The sequence below is a fragment of the Heloderma suspectum genome, chromosome 2, assembly GCF_057233095.1.
Source record: "Heloderma suspectum isolate Gila_16-S chromosome 2, 16-S_ref, whole genome shotgun sequence".
Lineage (NCBI taxonomy): Eukaryota > Metazoa > Chordata > Lepidosauria > Squamata > Helodermatidae > Heloderma > Heloderma suspectum.
In genome coordinates, this window is record NC_139459.1 from 138,823,836 (window position 1) to 138,846,783 (window position 22,948).

The 22,948-nt window shown below is 45.6% G+C and overlaps 1 protein-coding gene across 3 annotated transcripts; it reads right to left on the reverse strand.

Moving 5' to 3' along the window:
- Window positions 1-184: 184 nt before the first annotated feature.
- TSTD2 (thiosulfate sulfurtransferase like domain containing 2) lies at window positions 185-21,593 on the reverse strand. Of its 3 annotated transcripts, XM_084834976.1 has the most exons (11): window positions 21,056-21,207; window positions 17,859-18,067; window positions 12,434-12,747; window positions 11,821-11,935; window positions 10,880-11,005; window positions 9,891-9,996; window positions 7,206-7,324; window positions 5,712-5,870; window positions 3,654-3,792; window positions 1,343-1,525; window positions 185-498 (listed from the first exon to the last, which is right to left on the reverse strand). In XM_084834976.1, exons 2-11 carry the CDS (start codon window positions 18,048-18,050, stop codon window positions 482-484), a joined length of 1,470 nt encoding a protein of 489 aa, XP_084691102.1. In that variant the 5' UTR covers window positions 18,051-18,067; window positions 21,056-21,207; the 3' UTR covers window positions 185-481. The 3 variants fall into 3 exon arrangements, with proteins under 3 accessions (XP_084691102.1, XP_084691101.1, XP_084691100.1); XM_084834975.1 differs by lacking the exon at window positions 21,056-21,207 and adding an exon at window positions 21,521-21,593 and having other exon boundaries at window positions 191-1,525; XM_084834974.1 differs by having other exon boundaries at window positions 191-1,525.
- Between the last annotated feature and the right edge of the window lie 1,355 nt (window positions 21,594-22,948).

Sequence of the window (22,948 nt, forward strand, 5' to 3'; positions counted from 1 at the left end):
CATGATACTTTTTTTTACCATAACCAGTGCCAGCATGCAGCAAAGCACAACAGCCACTGAGGGGTCCATAGATCTGTTAGAGGGCTTGTTGACCATCCTTGATACCAACACGGTCCCAATTCTGCCCTCCCTGCTGTTTTCCTAGCACTTGGAAGGGTGGATTGAGGATTGTGGAAGAGCATTTCTACACAAGGTTTTATTGCACACTTGTGATTGGTCACTCACAGAAGTCTGTAGGTCTTTTACACGATGTCATCAACCTCCAGGGCATCTCCTGTGCTTTCTGACCTTTATCCCGTATTTGAAAAATTGGAAATAACCCAGCAAGGAATGTTAATCCAGTGTATGAGCTGTGTGTAAAGACGGGGTTGCGTTATAACCACAGCACCATCTAGTGGCTGTAAAATAAAACATATCGAACTTGTTGAGAAAGGAAGTCCGTCATTCGAAGCATGGGTCTGCCCGTGTAGAGGAGCTGAGCTTAATCCCGCAAAGAACCTGGAAGCAAAAGCCCTGGTAAGGATGTAGGATTTTAGCCTTGTGTGGTGAAGCCTGATGTGAGCAAATGCTATCCTCACTCTGGGGAAAGGGCAGGTGTCTTTTCTGGGGGTGGTGAGAGGGCACTGCAGATTTGTTGTTGGAGGGAATGGGGTGTCCCACAAATACCTGGAGCCAGTACTGTTCCTAGGATTTCCACATGGGTAGGAAAGGCAGAAAAACTTGAAGGTAGATTGTAGTCTGTGTACAAGTGTGTAATTCATTGCATGTATATATGGTACACATTTGATGGAAGCCCAAGTCCATCACTTTTGGTAGAAGCCAAAGTCCATTGTGGCTTCCTGATGCACACACAGATGTGACAGTCTACCTGCAAGTTTTGTGCTTTCTCCTTCCTAAAATTGTCCTTATGACAATTCATTGCCTTGTTTCTTTGCAATATCACCTGTGCTCTGATAAGCAGAGTGCTGGTGCTTGCTGTCTGCACGCCTTATCACACTGCAGGGGAAAGAGTGATCATCTCACATGAGGAAACAGTTGTGTAGCACCATGGGAGTTCATTTTGTTTTTTTGTGGGTTTGGGGGGGGGGTTGCTTTACACACAGCAAGAATTTACTTCTGAGAGTAAGTGAGTGCTGCAACGAAGCCCTGACTACAACCTGAATTGGAGGTTTGTATAGCTGCCTAGCAGAGCAGGTTGCCCCAAATCCCATTAAAGTATATCTGGGACTTGCCCTCTGACCCCCACCCCAGTGCTTCATGTCCGTGAGCAGGGATTCTTGGTCCAGGTCTCTTTGTTAAACGTGTTCCACTGGAACCCGCTGCCGTGTGCCTGTGCACTCACACTCCTCCTTAAAGGCTGGTCCGGAAGGGTTTGAAGCCAGAGCGAGGCCTTTCTCCTGGCATAGGGGGCAGCAGGCTGTGAACCCCCTCAGCTGGCACTGTGAGCATGTCAGGACAAGCTGGCGGCAGGGCGGGGTGGAGCAAAGTCGGTACTGGTCCCAGGGTGTCCCACAGTAATGGCAGGCTGGAGGGAGGAAAGCAGCGTTAAATCTCCTGTGGGCATCCATTATTGGTGGTTACTGCTGACCCCACCGTTCTCCGAGTCCTCCAGCATGCACACGGAGACTGGGTTGGGGGGCGGTCAGTCTCACACTTCACACTGAGCTATGGAGACACTCAGAAGGAGTAAAAACCTCTCCTTGCTTCCAAGCATCTTCAAAGCCTGGCATGAGCAGAGAGGTTCCCCCAAGTTCTGTTGAGTGCCAAGAGCATGAGAGAGGGCAGCACTTCTTCCTCCCACCCAGGAAGAAGTGAAAGGCGCGCACACACCCTCTCTTGCCTCAGCACTTTTCCCAAAGTGTGGAGAACCTGGGAAAGTGGAGGGGTCTCCACCTTTGGATGAACTTGAGCACACTCGAGGAGAGAGCAGAGGACAGGAAGGCCTGGCGTGCTATGGTCCATGGGGTCACGAAGACACGACTGAACAACAACAATAACAACAACTCCACCTTTGGCCTGGGCAACACAGGGATGATGCTGGTCACCACACAGAGATGTGTGGTCACTTTTGCCCACCTGGCAACCATGTGTAGGTACCTCCTCCAGAAAACAACTGTTACCCTTCACGTTGAAGGACTGTGCCTATTCTGTACTTCGGTAATAAAAATAATCACGATTCTGTAGCAAATTGATCTAAACTATGCAAAAAGGAAAGAATTCTGCAACCTTGCTAATATTACTTATTTTGCATCATTTATGCTGTCATGGGGAGGGGCAAGGGCCTATGCAGAGCACAAAGGTCACACCCCCAACCACTGGAAATCTTATTCAGCCAACTCTTTAGCTTCTGAGATTTCACTAGGCCAGCCTTCCCCAATCTGGTGCCCACTAAATATATTACAAACCCCATCATCCCCAGGCAGCAGGCCATGCTGGCTGGGGATGATTAGAGTTGTAGTCTCAACACATCTGGAGGGCGCCAGACTGGGGAAGGCTTTGCTCACCAAACTTTCAAGCACATCTTTGCAAGCATTAGGGCTAAAAGCCCACTGCAATAGAGAAGGAGAAAGCAAATATTAAGGATTGTCTTTCTTTTTAACAGTGGCCTGGTTCACACGTAACAAGAAGCCACTATGGGGGAATTCCTTTGCGGGGCTTGCTGTTGCTATGGTGGCTGCCATTTTTAATATTCAGGGTGTGATGGGGGGCGGTGCTGTAGCTTCTTGTTACATGCTTCTCCTTAGGTGGTTGACAAGTCACCCACAATCCTAAAACAGCCCATGGTCCTGGGTGACTTGTCAACCACCCCACCACCCCACCCTGACCAGGTTCACACCTACTGACAAGCTACAGTGCGCCCCTGCTGCAGCTCAAATATTCAGGTGGCAGCCGCCAGTGCAATGAGAGCCCCTACAGGGAAATTCACCCATGGTGGCTTCTTGTTATGTACGAACCAGGCCAGAGAGTGGTAGCTTTTATTTACTAAATGTTAAGTTATCTGACACTTTCTTCACGTCAGAAATACACCTACGGAGATCTGGGTGATTTTCAAATGCATTCGATGAATTAAAAGACAATGATTAATTAGCAAAAATATATTTAATTGGCTGATAGCTTTAGTAGCAACGCATTGGGAATTAACATAGGCATCCTGGGATCAAATTTCCTACAGTTGTGGAATCACTGGACTATACTGGGTAAGTTGCTGTCTCCTGAGTCCAGTTCTCTGCCTCCAAAAAAGACATGTGAGATTACAGAGCCAGTCTGCAGTGAAAGACCCACTACAGGCAAGCTGGGACTTCCTTACCATACTGCTGACCACCTGGGACCACCAGGTGATCACTGAGCAACATTTTTAAGATGTACCCATCAAAGCAAGGATGAGCAACTTTTGGCCCTCCAGATGTTTTGGCCTACAAGTCCCATCATCCCTCACCATTGCCTAGGCTGGCTAGAGCGGAAGGGAACTATAGGCCAAAGCATCTGGAGGGCCACAAGTTGCCCACCCCTGTGTTGAAGAGTTAATGAATACAACTAAAAACAGAATAGCTCAGATCGTGCTGTGTGCGCGTGCCATAGTGGACCGCACCGCTGCCGCAACCAGAATGTGTATCAGGGGAGAAGCAGCCCCTTAGTACAGGAGAATCGCCTACCTGAAATCACATCGCCATTGGAGGAGATAGTGTAACGGTCATCAAAGACAAAGAGCTTTCCTTGGTAGAACCCATCTGGAAATTCTTCCAGGTACTTGTGGATGCCTCCCTTGAGATGGTACACTCCTTTGCATATGCTCTGTTTCAAAACAGCCCCAAACCACCCATACATTTAGACATTTCTGAGATGCTGGCCAAGAGTTCTACAGTCGACAACCAAGTTGGTTATCATTGCCTACACCTGCCCTCCCCAACCCGGTGTCCTCCAAATATGTTGGACAGGCTGGCTGAGAATTATGGGAGTCGCAGTCCTACATATCTGGATGGCACCAGGTTGTGGAAGGCTGACCTACACTATTTGATGGAGATGAAAAGAAATCCTCATATTTATATATCAGGTGATATAAAGACTGGCAGCCAAACTAGATTGAATGCATGACTTCCACCAAAAATGGCAACCGTGTGTCTAACATCCCCCTTCCTCCAACTTGAACTTCGCTGACATTCTGAAAGCCCTTGTCCTTCACTTCACATCACTGGCTGACAAAGGCAAGGGGAACTAGGAGCTTGTGCGAGCAGAACATGGGTGACTTCTGCTGTACAATACAGATGAAGGCAAGAGAGAGATTCTGTATTTGGCAGTAGCCACCCATTTAGAATAGCGTCTCGTTTGGCCTACTAGTTTCTTTAAATGAAATGTTTTACAGCTATGGGCAGAAATGTGAAAAGAGGCTGGCTTGAGTTATTTTTGCTTATGTTGAGTGAGTCATGCCATTTGTTTACATTAGATAAATGCAGGTTTAGAAGTCTCCCTCATTAGCAGAGCGGCAAAGTGCTGAAATCGCACAAGTGATAACGAGGACTATGAATGTTTCGTCGTGGCAGCCGAAGCTTTACATCTGGACAACTTGAAGACTTTTTACAGAAAGGCAGGGCAGAAATGCTAAACATACATATGTACACAGAGCACATGAGTGCTCATTTGGATTCCTCATGGTTAGAATGTTTAGGATCATTTTAGGAAGGGCACAAAACAATGCACGCAAAAGCGGATGTTTGGCAACAGATTCAGGCCTGGGACCCTGAGGCTCTGCTGAAGAGCTGCAAAGCACCAGGGGAGAGGGTGATTTATCAAGGGAAAACAGAAGGCAGGAGAAGAGGGTGCAGAACCCTTCCACCAATGGAGGCTGGTGGTGTCAATTTTGGTGGGGCTGTGAATCCATTCTGGGTTTCAGTCAGACCCAGCCAGAACTCTAAAGGAGCTATCCAAGATGCTGAGCCCATTTTGGGGATAGGGTTCAGCAAGCTGGAGAGCTCCTGTCTTGATTATAATCTGAATTATATTGGCTCATTCACTAAGGGTGTTGATACAGCTGAGCTGGGTTCTAATCACATGTTTAGAGTAGATGCTGTCCTTTCCATTCTTTCTGAACAACGATTATTTCAAGTCCTGGATGCAAGCTTATGAACAGCCATTATGGATGAGACCAAGAGTCCATTGGCTCCAGCCTTCTGTTCCACAGTGGCCAACCAGATGCCTATGTGAAGCCCACAAGCAGGATATGAGTGCAAGAGCACCCTCCCGCCCATGCTCCTGAGCTACTGGCATAAAGAGGCATACTCCTCTGATACTGGAGGTAATATATAGCCATCATGACTAGTGGCCAGTGATAGCCTTATCCTCCATGAATTTGTCCAATCCCCTTTTAAAGCCATCCAGGTTAGTAGCCATCACTACATCTCGTGGTAGCGAATTGCCCAGTGTAACTACTGTATATGCTATGTGAAGGAGTGCTTCCTTTTGTCAGTCCTAATCTCCCACCATTCAGCTTTATGAGATGACCCCATGTTCTAGTATTATGAGAGGAAGGCAAGCTAATTTATTGCTCTCTATTTCTTGTCACTGTTCTGCTTTAATAGTCCGTTGCTCTTAAATTTTTGAACCCATAAACCAAACCAGCAAAGCCATGACTGCACTGCAAAAAACCTATGCTCCAATATTGTGTTCTACAGCATGCGGACTCTGTAAGACGAGTCCTTTCCCCCAAGGCAGCTTACCTTGGACCTCAAGTAGGCCGAACCCCGCTCGCATCGGATTCCTCCCGTGCAGTACATCAGGACCCGCTTGCCCCTGAAGAGATCCAAGTTCTCATCTACATAGGTGGGGAAGTAGCTGAATTTCCTGATGTCTGGAGCCAAACAGCCTTGGAAATGTCCCTGGGGCCAAAGGAAAGAAGCCCTGTTTAACCCACGCATTAAACAGAGTGAGGCCACTGAACCTCTTCTAGAGCAGCCTCTCCCCCAACCTGGTGCCCCTCCAGATGTGCTGAACTACAGCTCCCATCATCCCCAGCCAGCACGGGAATAAGGTTATGAACCACTCCAGCTGCAACAGTGGAATTGTCTGATTGTTTGTCTTAAGAATTAATGTTTCTAGGGGCAGGTTATACATCTCCTAAATCAGCCTTTCCCAACCTGGTGCCCTCCAGAGGTTTTGGACTTCAACTTCCATCAGCCCAAGCTAGCATGGCCAATGGTCAGGAATGCTTGGTGCTGAAATCCAAAACATCCGGAGGGCACCAGGTTAGGGAAGGTTGTCCTCAATAAAATAATAAAGAACGGAGAGGAAGTAGACTATTATTATTCGATGGATTTTTAAACCACCTTTCAGAATCAATCATCAATTCAGATGGGTCAGAAAGGAGTAACCGAATGCCGCAGTGCAGCAAGCAGCTGGCTGGGTGAGCAGAGTCCGGGGTGTGTGATCATCTGTTTCTGTACCCCGTGTGGGCGGGCCCTGTCTGGATTTCGTGGGAGAGGGTTTCGTGAGAACACTTGAGAGTCCCATTCATGAGATGGGGTCAAAAGGGGGAGGGGCAGCAAATTCTGCTTGCCCCCAGTTTTCTCTCACTATCCTCCCTCCCGTATAGTGGAGGAAAGGAGCTGCCTCCTCTCTCTTTCTCAGATGGATAGCAAACAGCCCAAGACGGCAGCAGTGTCCCAGACCAGCTCTTGTATGGCCATGGCTGGGCTCCTCTTGGGAGCATGGAGGGCCACCACGGGGCTTCACAGCTAGTCCAGGCTTGGGTGGAGTTCGCATTCCTAGGGATGATGTTAAATGTGGCTGCCCGATTTCTGGGATGGCAACATCTTGAAAAGGAAATCAGCTGTATACTGGGCACACATATGGGCACACATATGTGGAAAAGCTGGCTCACACAAGCAGCATTCACACAAACCCAGTTCAGGCATGAGCCTACATGCATTCCCAAGGAAACCACACTGAGGCTTGTGGCATGCATGCATTTCTCTAAAATACTTTTACGCTGCACTTTATCTTATGATACCTGCATGGTGTACAAAATGAAATTAAAAATCCTAATACAACATACGGTAAAAACATAAAATACAACATAAAATAACAACATCATCACACTGCTTACATGTGTTCTGGCCACATCCATCCCCATATCAAGAGGCAATCTGCTTCCTTCAGATTGTCATATCTCAAAGAAAGCTAAAATTAAAAAAGCCAAATCAAAGGCCACCTACTATTTTACTTTCATAGAAGTTCCGGCAATCCAGTAAAATGGTGTCAACCTGCGCTTTGTTACCCCGAGAGAGATATTTTTCCACTTCTATATGAAACTCCTTTGGAGTCAAATGGATTCCTACAAAGAATTAAGAATGGCTTAAATGTTCCTAATAGGCTAGAAACACATTTGAGTTCTGATTCAGCCAACCTGTTTTCCTAACAAGCCCTGTGCCAAAATAGGAAACTGCTTCAAACATTACAAGTTTAGGTTTACACTTTAACATGTTTCACATCCATATGTAAACATGTAATGTATGCATGCAACCAGCACATTGTTTTTAAATGTGGGCACATGAGCCAGGATTGGGTACAATTTCCCATTGGCCCAGTTAACACATCATGGTAACACAGATTTTTAAAAAATTCTACATTAATGTGAGCAAGCCAGTGTGATGGTGTATGTGGGTCGATCGCTCCCAGTTGACTCCTCCTGCCAGCAAGAGTGGCTAAACAAGCCAAGGATTCTCCATCCCTGGCTTGGTTAGCGTGATGTCTCTCTCCCCTAAAAAGCCAGAGTCGTAAGCCAAGAACAAACCCTGCATTACTACTCTGGCTTGTCGGGGGAGAGAGAAGCCAGAGTTCCCAATTCAGACATCATGCTAACCAAGCCAGGGTTGGAGAGTCCTTTGTTTGTTTAGCTGCTCCCACTGACAGGAGAAGCCAAGCAGGAACGATAAGCCATATATTGGCTCATTCACAGTAATCCAGAGTTTAAAGAAATTCTGGGCTGACGTGATGTCCGAATGTATCATGCAGTGTATCATCATGCTACATGCAGTAGCAATTGTGTGCAATGGCTCTGAACGCCATGCTAGCCTACACTCAGGGCAGGTTCACACATCACTTTAAGCCATGGTGGCTTATAAGATACTCACAGTAGCTTATAAGGTACTGTATCCCCCACACAACCAGACAAATAAGCTACTGTGTGTAGCTTATTTTTCCCACCCTTGCCCCTCCTCTCTCTGCAGTCCTCCCACTTGGCCAGGATGGAATCCCAGCTTCCTTTGTGCTCCCCACCTCTCCTTGCACTGCTGCAGCAGTCTGTAGTGCAGCCATCCATAAATACCACCATCTTCTCTCAGCAGACAGATACTCTTACAGAGTTCATGCCATGCTGCTCTAAGGTGGATAAGAGCAGGCCAGGCTATTTTTATTTTAAGCAGTGGGTGAGTCGCCCAAAGGAGCGAAAGCCCCTTTTGCACCAAAAAGGGGGTAACATCTATAAACCCTTGGGAATTTGCAGGATCAGGACAAAACCTCATACACAGTTTCCCCTAGTAAGGAGACACCCAATGCTCCATCAAAACCTTGCCCCCCCCCCCCCGCCCATTCCTTTCATTTTCCCCATTGGCAGTAACACACTTTTGACATAGGCATCTTTTCCCATTGTGCACTATGTCACAGCAGCGCTATTTTGCAATAGCACTGTTTCACTGAATGACTACATTGCAGCTGCACACTTTGGATATAGGGCAATTGGTGCTATATAATGCTGCTCTTTATTTGAACTTTGCAGTATGTCACAGTAGCACTATTTTGCAGTAATGCTCTTTCAGTGTTTCAGGGGCGGTTTAGAGCTTTTCTCATTGGCTATTTGTACCTAGTGGCTAGGCAGATCTCAGGAACAGAGATCTGCCAGCTGGAGCAGAGTGGCAGCAGTGGTTTTGACCACTCTTGCCAAGCAACTCTATAGGTGATCTTTGAACCATTCCTTAAGCCACTGTGGAGCACCAGACGACACGATAAGCCACAATGGTTTAAATAAACCTCACTATAGACCATGACTTATCAGAGTGGCTTATTTTGGCTTAATAACCCATTGTGGCAGGGGAAAAACACTTGCAGATGACACGATAAGCCATGGTGGTTTATAAGCTACGGGAGTCACTTATAAACCATCATGGCTTATCAAGATGGGTGAAACCCAGTCTCAGTGGTTGAGTGTAGGTTGTTGTTGAACTCTGGGTTGTTGTTGAACTCTGGGTTGTTTGTTGAACCGTGGGTTAGCATGTTGTCTGAATGTCCGCAGGGTGGCTTGTTAACCACGCAGTGTGACTTGTTGGGTTGATCAGGGTGGTTAACAAAAAGCTATGGGTTCTCAAGGTGGCTTGTTCAAGAAAAATAAGCCACACTGCATTGTTAACAAGCTACCTTGTGGAAAATGTCCTGGGTTCAGACAACATGCTAACTTGCAGTTCAACAAACAACCCATGGTTCAACAACAGCCCACACTCAACCCCTGGTTGTTGTTAGCATGTTGTCTGAACAATCCCACTGTGTTCTAAGGACAAGAGCAGAGGCTTAGGGACTCGAACTTGCACCCAGGGACTTTCCATCTGGTCCCTCAGCAAAGTCTCCAGTCCCAAGGGTTACAAACACACACCACATACATATGAATCGCTTGCTCTGAGGCACAGGCTAAAGCTCTTCAATGCCTTCTTTCCCAGTGTGACGACAACCAGGGCATGGCATGTCCACATATGGCTTATCATTACCATGAATGATGACTTATCATTTCTGCTCTCGGAACAATACATTTTTGCGCTCCTGCATGATTACCCCCAAGGGAATTTGGCCCTTGACAGAAAAAAATGGTTTTCTGCCCCTGTGCTAAAGCCCACCACTGTGGTTCTCCATACCAGTTTCTTTGTAAGAGATTTTCTCTGGGTTAATTCCCATGGGTACTATTTCTTCAAAGATGCCAATTCGAAGGTCTGGGAAACAGTGAGCTCCTCCTGCACTGGTCTGAGAAATGGGGAAGAAACAAAAGAAGAAAAAGCTACCAAAAGATCTTTAGTTGGCATGTTAGGCTGGAGACAGACAATAAGTTGTATGGGGTTTTTCCCTCCCACAAAGTTGAAAGTGATTTGAAAGATGGATCGCTGAGTACAGCATCCACATTCAGCCCACTTCTGCCTCCTGAATACAGTTGGGCAAGTTTTTGTTTTCTCAAATGCCTGTAAAATCTGTTTGACTTCTGGTAACACTGAGGCAAAAGGTATTTCTTTACTTCAGATACTTATATGCTGCCCTTCAGTCTAAAAAATTATCAGGTTGGCTCCCATAATTTATTTATTTAATGTACTTACTACATTTCTATACCACCCAATAGCCAGAGCTCTCTAAAATGAAAACAATGAAATAATTAAAGCAATAAAATAGCAAATACAACTTCAAGTAAAGCCCGCAGAAAACACCAGAAGCTCAGTAAGGAACAAGTCCAACAGAATTCATTAAAACCAGCTGCAGCAAGAGGCTGGGAAGCCTGGGCCAATCAAAACAAGTTGTTGTCTGGTGCTGAAAAGACATCAAGTTTGGAGCTTCGCTGAAGAGCACATTCCACAGATGGAGCATCACAGCCGGGTAACAACTACCTAGCTTGAGGGGGAGGGGGAATCAGAGGTGGACCTAACTTTGTTCAAGTGTGGGAAAGAGGGTGTTGTGTCTCTTGTTGCTGCTGATGTCCCAGGCACTATCCAATAGGTGCCTGTGATGCACAACCATGTGATATGCAGGATCTCACTATTCAAGAGCTTAATGGGAGAGAGTACTTAAGGGAATCCTCACTGTAGGATCAAGAATGGGAGTGAATATATAATGCAGCCAGATTGCTGTTGGGGTGTCTCACCTTGAAATCCTCCTTCATCAGAGTGCCTTTAAAAAGGGGATGAGACAGCATTGCATCTATATAAAGGCCAGCAGCTACCTTGCTCCCACCAATAGTTCCGTTAATTCCTTCAGAAGCGATTCGCACCTGAAAGCCAAGCAAGGAAATTCAGTACAAAATGTGCAGCCTAGGCCTACATGAATCTACTCAAAAGTAAGCCCGAGTGATTTCAGCAGGACCTGTTCCCGAGAAAGTACGCATCAGATTTCAGCCTTCTGGACAAGCTACACATTGCACACAGTTGGGTGGAACATCCCTCCAGTTGTTGTTTAAGCAAAACACAGCCACAAAAGGCTGCAATCATATGCTCAGGGAGGAGGAGCAGGGAGGAGATGCTTAACTCTTTTCCAGGATACATCCCAGAGAAAAACTGGCGCAGCTCGTGCAGCCTCTCTGGTGCAGGGCCGGTACTCTGCTTCTGGGCTTTATTTGTAGGAAAGGGGCACACTGCTATCTTTCCAGCCTGAGGCTAAAACTTTCCTGTTCTCCCAGGTGTTGGTTTTTTTAAATCAAGTCTTTAAAAATATCTGTAAATACGTGTGCATTTTTAAGTTTTATGATCTCAGTCACTGCAATGTGGGTTTATTATCCTAGTCCCTGCAATGTGATATTGGATTTTATGCTGTGTTGGCATGCTAATTACTGTTTTATTGTTGATTTTATTGTGATGTTATCTGTATTTTTATCATTATTCCTGATAAATTTATTTATGAGACGTTTGATAAATTTAATCAATAAATGTATTATTTGTTAAAGAGACGCTCACTTCCCCATCATGCTCCACATGGTATCAGAACAGATACAGGACAGCCCATCAGGAAGCATCACCCAGCTTGCCAGGTCTGCTGGCAGGCATAGCTCCGGCCAGCCAATTGGCTGCAACTGTTCGCTGAACTGCTTACCTTGCCAGTCAGATGCAGGTGTCGACATAAAGCCTTCTGCCACTCACAGAGTCCCCCGGGATCTGCCACCTCGCAGTAACAATAGTAAAGCAGAACTTGCCCAACCTCGCTGCCGCTGTGACAACACAGGAAAGAAGCTCGTGTAAGAAAAGCTATGTTTTCATCATTGGCCATACAAGATCTGAGCAGTTCATAGCATGATGGGTGGGGCTACCCTCTGGGTTTGGGTCTGTTGTTAAAAAAGACAACAAAGAGTCCTGTTGCAGCTTAAAGATTCATGCATTCATTCATTCATTCATTCATTCATTCACTCACTGTATTTTAATCCCGCTCTTCAGCCAAAAAAGGCTCCCAGAGGGGCTTACAATCAATGAACAAAGAAGACAGTCCCTGCCCGCAGGCTTACATTTATTCTGGCATCAGCTTTCAGGGGCTAGAGACCATTTCATCAGATGCATGAAGTATTATGGAGAGTCCCATGCTCTAGTTCACAAAAGCAGGTGCCAGAATAAATGTGCTCCTCTTTAAGGTGCCACAAGACTCTTTGTTGCTTTTGCTGCAATAGACTAACAAGACTACCCCTCTGGAAATGGTATAAAAAGAAATCTCTTACCTTCTCATTTCATCCACACCAATGTGGCTTATATCTGGGAGCTTGTGAAACATCTCCTGGTTTCGACACAGAGGCCTGTTTGGCCAAAGTGTCTCACCCACAGAAGTGTTGTCGGCGCCTGCCATCTGCTTTAAGATTACCGCTGTTTGCTGCCCCACATCACCCGAATGCTGGGCAGCGACGTGCCTGTGGATGCCAGTCAGGTCTCTGAAGTTCTGTTGGCAGCACCTCCAGCAAGCAGCCACCGGGCAAGCAGCCACCGGACAGCAAGCGTCAACGACCACTTCCTTGGCTTTGACGAAGAGAGCAAATGCCTGAAACGACGAGAAACAAGGCTGGGCGGCAAGACAATTGGGTAAAGACAGATGTTACAAGTTTCAGAGCAGTCACAGAGGATCCTTCGCCCACAGTGTGGGGCCAAGCTCACAGATCACATGCCGTTCATTTCTTAAGTTCAATGCTGCCCAATGGCCAAAGCTCTCTGGGCAGTTCACAAAAATTAAGACCCTAAAATACAACATGATAAAACATAATTTAAAATGGGAAACATTTTAAAACAGCTACAAACAATTAACAATAAAGTATCATGACCTGATAAAGCAACTAACATTAAAAAGCCCCATCATATGCCATCAAATGCCTGGAAGTAGAGGAAAGTCTTAACCTGGTGCCAAAAAGATGACAATGATGGTACCAGGTGGACTTCACTGGAGAGCATTCCACATTCAGAGGGCCACCATCACTCCCTTGTTGCTATCCTCTGAAACTCCATCAGGAGGCGGCTCTCAGAGGAGGGCCTTAAATGTTGATGATGGACATACACACAAGGAGAATGCTGGGTAAGCACTCAAATAGGCTCCTCCCTTTCTGCATTAGGAGGGCTGTCTGCCTTTAGTGCATATAAAAGTAGCAGCTTTCAGAGGTCCCCAACCTTTTCAGGGACCAATTCACATTTGGAATTGTGTTGTGCGTGCTCTCACAAAATGGCTGCCCTGGAGGGCATGAAACAAAGCACTAATTTCCCAGAAGGCAAACTGGTGAAGCTAAAAAAATGCAACTTGCCCAAGAACTTATATAAAAGGCAGAGGTGGAGTCTAAGCTTGCGAGAGTGTTGGACTGGGAATCGGGAGATCTGGATCTAGTTCACTTGGCCATGGAAGTTCACTGGGTAACTTTGGGCCAGTCACCGACTCTCAGTCCAACCTACCTCACAGGGCTGTTGTGAGGATAAAATGGAGAGAAGGAGGATTCTGTATGCCGCCTTGGCTTCCTTAAGGAGGAAATAAGACAGGATATAAATGTAATCAATTAAATAAATAAATAAATAAATAAATAAATAAATAAAGCAAGCAAGCAAGCCCTTGTTGTGACCCAGCTCCAGTGCTGCAGTGGACCTTATAGTTTATAGCCAGAATCTGAGCAGAAGCAGTCTAGAAGAGTTTGGGACTGTTCAGCCTATGGAATGTCACAATCGGTGTGAGCTTATCTCTGTCAGTGTTCTCGGAGCAAAGCAGGCGGGAGTTAAGTTACTCCCATCCAGCTGCTAGCTTTGACTTTGGACGCTTCTCTGTGAGAACCTAAAAGAAGAGGGGTGGAGTTGGGAAGCTGAAGTGTCACTACTGAAGGGCAGAATGGAGGCACCCTGTTTGGGCTGATGGGCTACAATCCCTTGTCAGTCGGTTGTTCAGGAGGAGGGCCATCGCAGCCACGCCTTTGCTTTTAAGCTGATGCTGAGGCTGGGAGCCTTTGCTAGGGATATTTTCATCTTCACTGCCCAAAATCCTCTCTGTGTGGACTTACTATCGTCTGAGCCTTTTGAGGCATTCTTCACTTGAACTCTCTATCTAATCTGGACTCTTGTCTCTTTGAACGTTGCATAGTTAAGAACCTGCCATGAAAAGTATTGCTATATTTTCCATAGACCTTGAATTCTTGTTTACTATGGATTATGTATGTGCAGTGTCAGCCAGAGCGCTTGCTGGCTTGGACTGATCCGGACTCTTGGATTTTTCTATGCCTAAACCCATGTGGAGGTACCAAAGTGAAAGCTATGACCATCAAAATCTCTGCCCTTCTGCATGTGTGGGATTACTCTGGACTTACTTTGACCCTGTCTTGACTCTTGGATTTGAAAGCCCTTGACCCGTGTAGCACAGAGGTTCCAACGAAGACTTCAGGGTTGGACTTGTCTTTGATTTCCTGGGATGGCTTACGCCAGGAATTATTAAGGCCCCTGTCCTGTATTTACAAACCCTTGTCTTGGATTGCCTGGGAGGAATTATGCCAGGGATCTTCTGAGCCTTTGCCCTGTATTCTGAGCTGTAGAGATTGCAACGGGGAAACCAAGTTGTCTTGAACTCTGACACCGTTATAGTTATTAGCTTTTGGCTGTTCTGGAATTACTTATGGAGCCTACAGCTAATTGTCACCAGCTTTAGGATTTCTGAAGAATGTACCCATTAAGATGTTACCATGAAATTTGCTACAATAAAGGAGTCTCTTTGCTTTGGAGTGTCCTGTGTCAGAATGCTAGAGTGGGTGCTTGAAAGATAGGCCACACGACACCACTCTTTTGAACCAAATAAATATGGTGCTGGAGTCACTTTGCAGCACGTCAGCCTCCCAGTTTCAAAAATAATTAAAAATACTTTAAAATAACATAAAAATCAGGTGGGGCAGGGAGCCTGTCAGGCACCAAGAGAGATGCCCACAGGCATATTGGTGACCACAGGCACCATGTTGGAGACCCCAGAGTTACACATGGGGTTATTCATATATGCTTCACCTTACACACACAAAATCACAAAGATTTAAAAGCCACTTGCAATAGTGCTCTATGAACCACGGGCAAAGAAAGTGGGGGAAGGAGTCATGTTGGTAATGGCATATAAATAACCCTCCACAGCCAGCTTTTCTCTCTTCAAGCTGAATCTGAAAAGTTGCAGGACCTGCTCTTTTTTTCAGGAGAGGAAAACCTACATCTCTTTACAGAGCAGTGGGGGCACTGAATTTCTATACTGCCTCTCTGGGGCCAATCAAGTCAGTTTACAAAAGGTTCAAAACGTAAAGGCCATAGTCAAATAAAAATATAACAAAACATTAAAAAAAAACACTAAAAACCATTGCAGTTATTTGAAAAGCCACATTGAAAAGATGTGTCTGGACCCCTTTCCTGAATGCAGAGAGAGTAGGGACCAGCTGCAACCCTAGAGGGAGCATGTTCCAGAGTTTGGGAGTGACACAAGAAAAAGCCCTTTCCCGCATGCCCAACAAGTGGGCCTCTGCAAGCAAGAATGTCTTCAAAAGGGCTTCTCCTGCTGATCTTAATAACCAAGCAGGTTCATACCAAGATAGCGGTCCCTCAGGTAGCCAGGCCCTAAGCCGTTTAGGCCTTTAAAGATTAACACCAACACCTTGAATTGAGCCCAGAAAACAATTGGCGACCAGTGCAGATTTTTCAGTATCGGGCTGATGTGATCCCGATACTGTGCACTGGTTAGCTCTACGCGCCACATTTTGCACCAACTGAAGCTTCCGGATGCTCTTCAAGTGGCCCCACGTAACTGTGATGTAACCAAGGCATGGATAACTGTTGTGGCCACTTTCACCCTGATGGAGACTCATTTTCAGTCAACTCTCGGCTGTTCTGAGGCAGGCCTTCCTATGCGGGCACAATGAGTTGCTTGGGGCAGGTCTGATTTTCTCTCTAACTAAGTGTAGGGATTGGGCCCAGCACCTGTGCAGAGGCACTCCCAAAAGACATGGAAACTGATTCGGAGTCAGAGGGGAAGGAGGCAGAGGGGTTTGCTGAAGCGCCCAGGTTGCAGGAGACTAACAGTCCCAAACTGGAGATTGTCCTGGTGCAAACTAATCATTTGGAAAGTAGCCAGCCAGGGCCCTCTTCACCCATGGAAATGCAGAGCTGGCAGAGCTGGCCTCCAGAGCTGGAGGAGGAGGAGTTACAAATACAAGATCCTAGGGTGAGATGTTGGGCTAGGCAAGAGGAGCAATGTCAACTCATGAGGCGTTCCAAGAGGCTGGCCGTGCAGGGAAGGTCCCTCTGGAAAGACCCACCTTAAGGGAGGGGCTTAACCAGCCACTCAGCTTGTCGAAGAGACAGCTGGAGCCAGTTTTCCATCGCAACTATCTAACATAGTGTATTAACAAACAGAGTTACTTGTAGCCTAAGTGGTCCTGTATTATGCAAAATTGTCTAGAGACTTGGTACTTCACTGCTGTTCATGGATTCTAATTGTAACCTGAGGCACTGCTGATCTGACTGTAGTTTGCATAATAAAAGCAACTGTTTTGCACTTTGACTTCTCTGATCCATCACAAAAGAGACACAAGGCTGGGCACCTGACACTAAGCTTCCCTTTTGGTGTACGCCTTGATCGGTCAAGAGGTGAAGCTACATTTGCACAGTTCCACCAGCCTTGTTCTGGTACAGCAGTTGCGGCTTCCAAGTGATGTGATATTTCCTTCCTTGCAGGAAGGCTGCAGTGGGCAAAGTGTCTACTGTTCCCCTGTGGCAGGAGCTCTTTCTCAGACACCAGATAAGCAAGAAGAGGAAAGGATGAAGCAGGAGAGTGAGAAGGCAGCAAGTGGTAGGAAGCCACAGAGGGTAATGGGGCAGTGGCTAAGAAAGGGGCACTGGAGAGGGTATTGTCTGCAGAAATGAAGGCCAGAGGGAGAGGTCTATGAGGGGAAGAAAAACTGGGAGATAGAATGGGGAGAGAGGAGATGCACCCCGGGGTCAGAAGCAGCAGAGATAAAGAGGGGTGAAGTTCACATGGTTGGTTTGAAAGAATCCATGAAATCTTTGGCTACAGGCCTCTAGTGTTAATGTACAGTTGGCTCTGTTTTGTAGATCTCTTATGTGAAATCCATCTCAACATCCTGTCACACTTTGGTGTGACCAAGAAAGTGAATCTACAGTAGTTCTCTTCCCGCCGCGTTCCCCTTGCCACCTCCTCCCTCCAGCTGCTTTTCCCTACCTGACACAGCAAACAGATGTTCAGAACCTTGGCTGGGATGGGCACTGGATAGGACACAGGGCTGAGGTAGAAAAGCAGGGGAGGGTGAAGCCAACACACCCCTCCCACCCACCATGTCCCTCCTGCAAACCCATCTTCTCCTGCTGCTTTGTGGTGAAGAGCAGCCGGGGCTTTGCAGACCTAATTGGCCACTCAGTGTTTAGTGCTGGCCTAAGGCAGCAACCCCAGATTCTGGAATTTGTTTGGAACAGCTCATTCAGTTGTCCTCGAAGATCAGAATATATCTGATCAGCAGAAAGTCCTGTTCTTTCGAAATGCCATTTATGGTCAGAGCTTGAATGGGATTAAGAATCTTCCACCCGTCTAACGATTTTTACTTTAGTAGACAGTCACATATATTATGACAATGTCAACAATAAATCAAATACCTTCTTCTTTGCAGATGCATACTTCTTTCGAGCACTGGCATCTAATTCAGCTTTGAAGTGGCTCTTGGATGGGGAAGGAACGTGATCTTTCAGCTCGAGGTCTGCAAATGTTAAAATGCAAAACTCTGCTTCATTGTCTCCATCAGGCAGCGACAAAGAAGAAGTCATTGCTATGTCACAGCAGCCGGGCATAAGTTTTTCTCTGGGACCTAAGGAAGATGGTTCCAAAACAGGGATTTATAAAGATGCATAAAGAAAAACAAAACAATATATGTGAAAGTGAAAAGTGCTGTGGAAATAAAAGGTAAAGACAGATATGACATTTGCGAGCAATGGGACTAACTCTGGAAGCAACCTCATTACTATTGGTCCAAAAAAGTACCTATTCCTTTCCAGGTTGAGGTTGGAAGCAGCATGTGGCACTTCTTTGAATTAAAACGTGGAAATGCCACCTGAAGCATGTAGGAACGGCCAAGACTGAGCTGGTGTCCCATACGCTGACATGCATGCCTGTCATTTCAGTTATGAGGGAACTGGGCTCACCTTGTGGCTGAGGGATGTGCTACAAGTTCTCTTTTTATATTATGTATGCATGTATTTGTGGCATTTATATACCACTGAATATCATTACATCTCTCAGCAGTTCACAATATTAAAACATTTGTCTTCAGCATTTGTCTTCACTTGCAGAAATTGCCATTCTGAAAGCTTGGCTCTAATAGATCTTGAGGACTGTTACTTTGTGACACTTCCTTGAGAGTTAAGAACATAAGAAGAGCTATGCTGGATCAGACCAAGTGTCCATCTAGTCCAGCATTCTGTTCACACAGTGGCCAGCCAGCTGCCCATGGGAAACCCACAAGCAGGACATGAGTGCAACAGCACCCTCCCACCCATGTTCCCCAGCAACTAGCATACATAGGCATACTGTCTGTCTCTGATACTGAAGGTAACATATAGCCATCAGGACTAGTAGCCATGGATAGCCTTCTCCTCCAGGAATTTGTCTAACTCCCTTTTAAAGCCATCCAAATTGGTGGCCATCACTACTTCCTGTGGTAGCGAGTTCCATAGTTTGTGCTGTTGTGAAGAGGTATTCCTTTTATCTGTCCTGAATCTCCCACCAATCAGCTTCATGGGGTGATGCTGGGTTCTAGTATTTTGAGAAAGGGAAAAAATGTCTCCCTATCCACATTCTCTACAGCATGCATAATTTTGTACACTTCTATCATGTCTCCCTTTACCCTCCTTTTTTCCAAACTGAACAATCCCAGCTGTTGTAACCTTCTGTCATAGAGGAGATGCTCTAGCCCCTTGATCATTTAATCATTTAATTGCCCTGTTCTGCACCTTTTCCAGTTCTACAATATCTTTTTTTAGGTGTGGTGAACAGAACTGTACACAGTATTCCAAGTGTGGTCGCACCACAGATCTGTATAAGGACAGTATGATATTGGTAGTTTTATCACCAATTCTAGTAGTACAGTAGTATCATTGTGAAAAATAATTGCACTCTGAGCTGGGAAGTCCCCGTTTGAAATGTCACCTCAGCTAGGGTGGCCAGGTATTCTACTTTGCAGAGGACAGTCCTCTATTTCAAGGGCTGTCTAGTCCAAGTCTGGTTTAAAGATAAAGAACCATAAGATGAGAGGGCAGAGCTGGGCTTTGAAGGTGCCCATCCACAGTGAGCACCTGGACAGCAGACTGAGGAGGCCCACAGGTTACCTTGTCAGTCTTTCCCACTAGTGTGAGATGAATTGTATTTCTATTTAAATTATAGTTATTATTTCTATATTTGTATCTATACATATAAATTAACATATGAAATGTTATGCAAACTGGCACATCTTTTCTCCTCCTGTTTTGGTAATCCAGTTCCTCTTTTTTTGGCAATGTGTAAGTGGCCACTTTACCTCAGCCACAAACTTGCTAGGGAAGTCTTTGGCAGGCCACAACATCTCAGAATCACCTCCTTCTCTGTAATAAGGGGATAATAATACTGGCCTACCTTACAGGGTTTTTTGCAAGGATTGCTGAGATATCACTATTATTATTATATTAATAGTATTATATGATTCCATAATCATTGATCAAGACCACATGCAGTTCTCCCAGCTATGATAAATCTGCCTGCTTAGGAGCCAGGATATTATCCATTCTCAGTCTAAGATCTTATGCAGTCAACTGGAAGCCCCTTCCACAGTTGGAAATATGTAATTTCTGACCATGGACACACTAAGATCAGCTCGAATTTCAGAATCACATCTTTTCTTAATGGCTCTTAGCTCTTTGTTTTTGGATCTCCTAAAGGGCTGGCTAACTGGAAGAACATCTCTGCTCTTTTTCTAGACATCTTGTTGTCTCCTTCAGCTTCTCCACATCTTCTACTCTAGCCTCAAGTTGTTACATGTAGGCAATGGGCTCAGCTGTAAAGTATAATGCAGTGATTGTGTGTGAGCTGAGAACCAAGATGTTCTTGATTCAACTCTCATCTCAGACATGAGCTCACTGAGTGACTAAGGGCTCAGTCCTATGCATGTTTAGACAGCATGTGGGGAATGCTGGGAGTTGTAGGACTTTTTTTCTATCTAAACATGCATAGGATTGCACCTTAAGCCTCAGCTGTCTCCTACAATATGGAAATTATAAAGTGTGCGCACATGTGTTTGTGTGTGAGACACACACACAAAATAATGCTGGCCTCCTTTACACGTTTGTTGTAAGGATTACTGAAAGAATGTGTATTACCTGCTTTGAACTCTCTATATAGGTAGCTCTCAGCATTATTAGACCAGCAAAATGTCCATCCTTGTGACAAGCGGTGTAGAGAGAAAGCATATATATTGCAAAGAAACCCCCTTTCAGTGGACACCCAAACACATCAGTTGCCAAGTTTTGCCCCCAAAGCAATACTGTTTCCAACTTCACAGTGTGAAAGAGCTTTCAAAGTGAGCTTTCGAAGACGTTGTCGGAGTTAAATTTGTGCCTGGTGAACCTGTGTTCATGGGGTGGGGGGAAGCAAGCTTTGGACCCTCTTCCAATTGCAACCCATTCACTTTGTCCCACAGACTTGAATGGAAGCCATGAAGAACCAAGCCCCATTCTGGATTCTGTATCTTGGCCACATTGCCTGGCGATCTATGCTCGATTTCTGCCATTCTCTCTTCTTCCTGCTGTTGCCCAATCGCCCTTTTTACCTGGACAAGCTCCCTCTGTCGCTGGGCGCTCACTGGTCCAGCCGGTCCCTGCCCAAGCTCCTTCCCCTCCTCCTTGGTGGGCAGTTGAAAGTGCTGACTCTCCCTGCTAAGGGAAAACATGTCTCTCTCTCCCCGTAACCCGCCTCCACCCTGGCTCCTCCCTGGAAACGCTTCACTTGAGGGACTACTGGCAATTCACAGCCTTTCGAAGAAGGTGAATGCAATGACAAGCAGAAATAGGCGGGGAGACAAAAGCCTGATGGTGGCTGCGTGTGCAAGACAAACAGCTGGCCCCTTGGGAGGTTGACCAACTGGACAGCAAGCAGAGAGGAAGACAAATACTTGGAGCCCCTTGAAACTGTGCACGCATTTGACTCTGGCAGTGTTTCTCAAACTTCTGGCAGCCGAAGCAGCCCCAGAATAAAACTGCAGGCACACTTCCCTCTTATGCCCAATGAGGTTTACCTTTAGAATGTGCAAGAATCTCCTGGCCTCAGAGGAGCCCACCTCCTGTACACCTGCATGTTACTGTTCTGGGAACACAAAAACAAAAAAAAAGGCAGCTGTGTTGTCCATAAGAAAAAAAAAACATATGGTGAAATACCTTTATTTGGCCATTTCAAAGACAAAGAGTGTCTCCTGATTGGAAGGAGGCAAGCCCAGAGCAATGAGTCATACAGAGATACAGCAGCAGGAGTCCTCTGAGTGTGGGTAATTCTTCCCACCCAATCACAGCAAATGCAGAGAGACAACAGAAGCACCTGCCCTTACAGATACTGACTGGAAGCGAGTTAGTGAGAACCAAGCCTACCCATCTGCATCTGGATCTTGGCCACACTACACGAATGTTTTTCAATCAGTGGTTTATTAAGATTTTTCATTATCTAAGAATACGAAACAATCACAGAAATGAAAGAACAATATAATTAAAATTAGAAAAACTTTTTTTTTTTTTGAAAAACAGGTATCTACAACTATTGGAAAGAAAAAGGTTTCTAAGAATTAAACTATAGCCCTTTGCAAAATTATTGAAAATTCAGTGTTTTGTTTTCAATTAGGGGAGCAAGATGAGAAGATAAAAGGAAACAAGAAGCGGGGTGGGATGGGATAGGGTGAGGGAATACATTTTTTGTGTGTTTCAGCTGTGCATTAAGTCAGATTATCAGGTCACAGTGGTTGCTGGTTTGAAGCAATGCTATATTAGATAAAGCACTTCAGAAAGATATCCCATATGTCACTACATTTGTGTAGAGCAAGGGTGGGGAATTTGTGACATTGTTTGACTCAAACCTCCATCAGCTCCAGCCAGCATAGCCAATTGTCAGGAATAAGAGGAGTTGTAGTCCAACAACATCTGGAGGGCTAAACCCCACCCCTGTTGTGAGGATGTATATATACATACATACATGTATAATTTGTTCTGCTAACCAGTCATCAATGTCAGGTGGACAGCAGGACTTCCAAACCCATAGCACTTAGCAACTAAGGCATCATGCTGATTCCAAGCCACGTGTATCTTATTTAAGGCCCTCAAATGTAACAATGCACTACGTGAACAAATTAAAATTCATAGACTATGACTACTGTGAAGCTGAATTTTTGTTTGACATCTTTCAAAAACCACAAATTATCTTGCAGTTTCAATATGCATGTATAAGAATAGCCTCTATCACTCCACAGCTCCAAAAAAGCAAAGCTATTGGAATAATTTATTTCAACCAGCACAAAATGGGACCAATGAATGCACAATATCAATTTTTGTTGCAGTACAGCGCAATAGTGTACATGTCTACTCAGATGTAAGACCTATTAAGTTCAAGGGGACTTACTCCCATGTAAGTGTGTATACAATTCCAGCCTTAGACTATGTCCAGGATTGAGCCTGAAGATAAT

Coding starts and splice junctions, on each gene's coding strand:
- TSTD2 (XM_084834975.1), bottom strand. CDS start 18,050: ATGCCCGGCTGCTGTGACATAGCAATGACTTCTTCTTTGTCGCTGCCT. Junction 11,936..12,433: donor GGTGTGGATGAAATGAGAAG/GTAAGAGATTTC, acceptor GTGTTGTCACAG/CGGCAGCGAGGTTGGGCAAG. Junction 1,526..3,653: donor CAATGGCGATGTGATTTCAG/GTAGGCGATTCT, acceptor TCCTCCCTCCAG/CCTGCCATTACTGTGGGACA.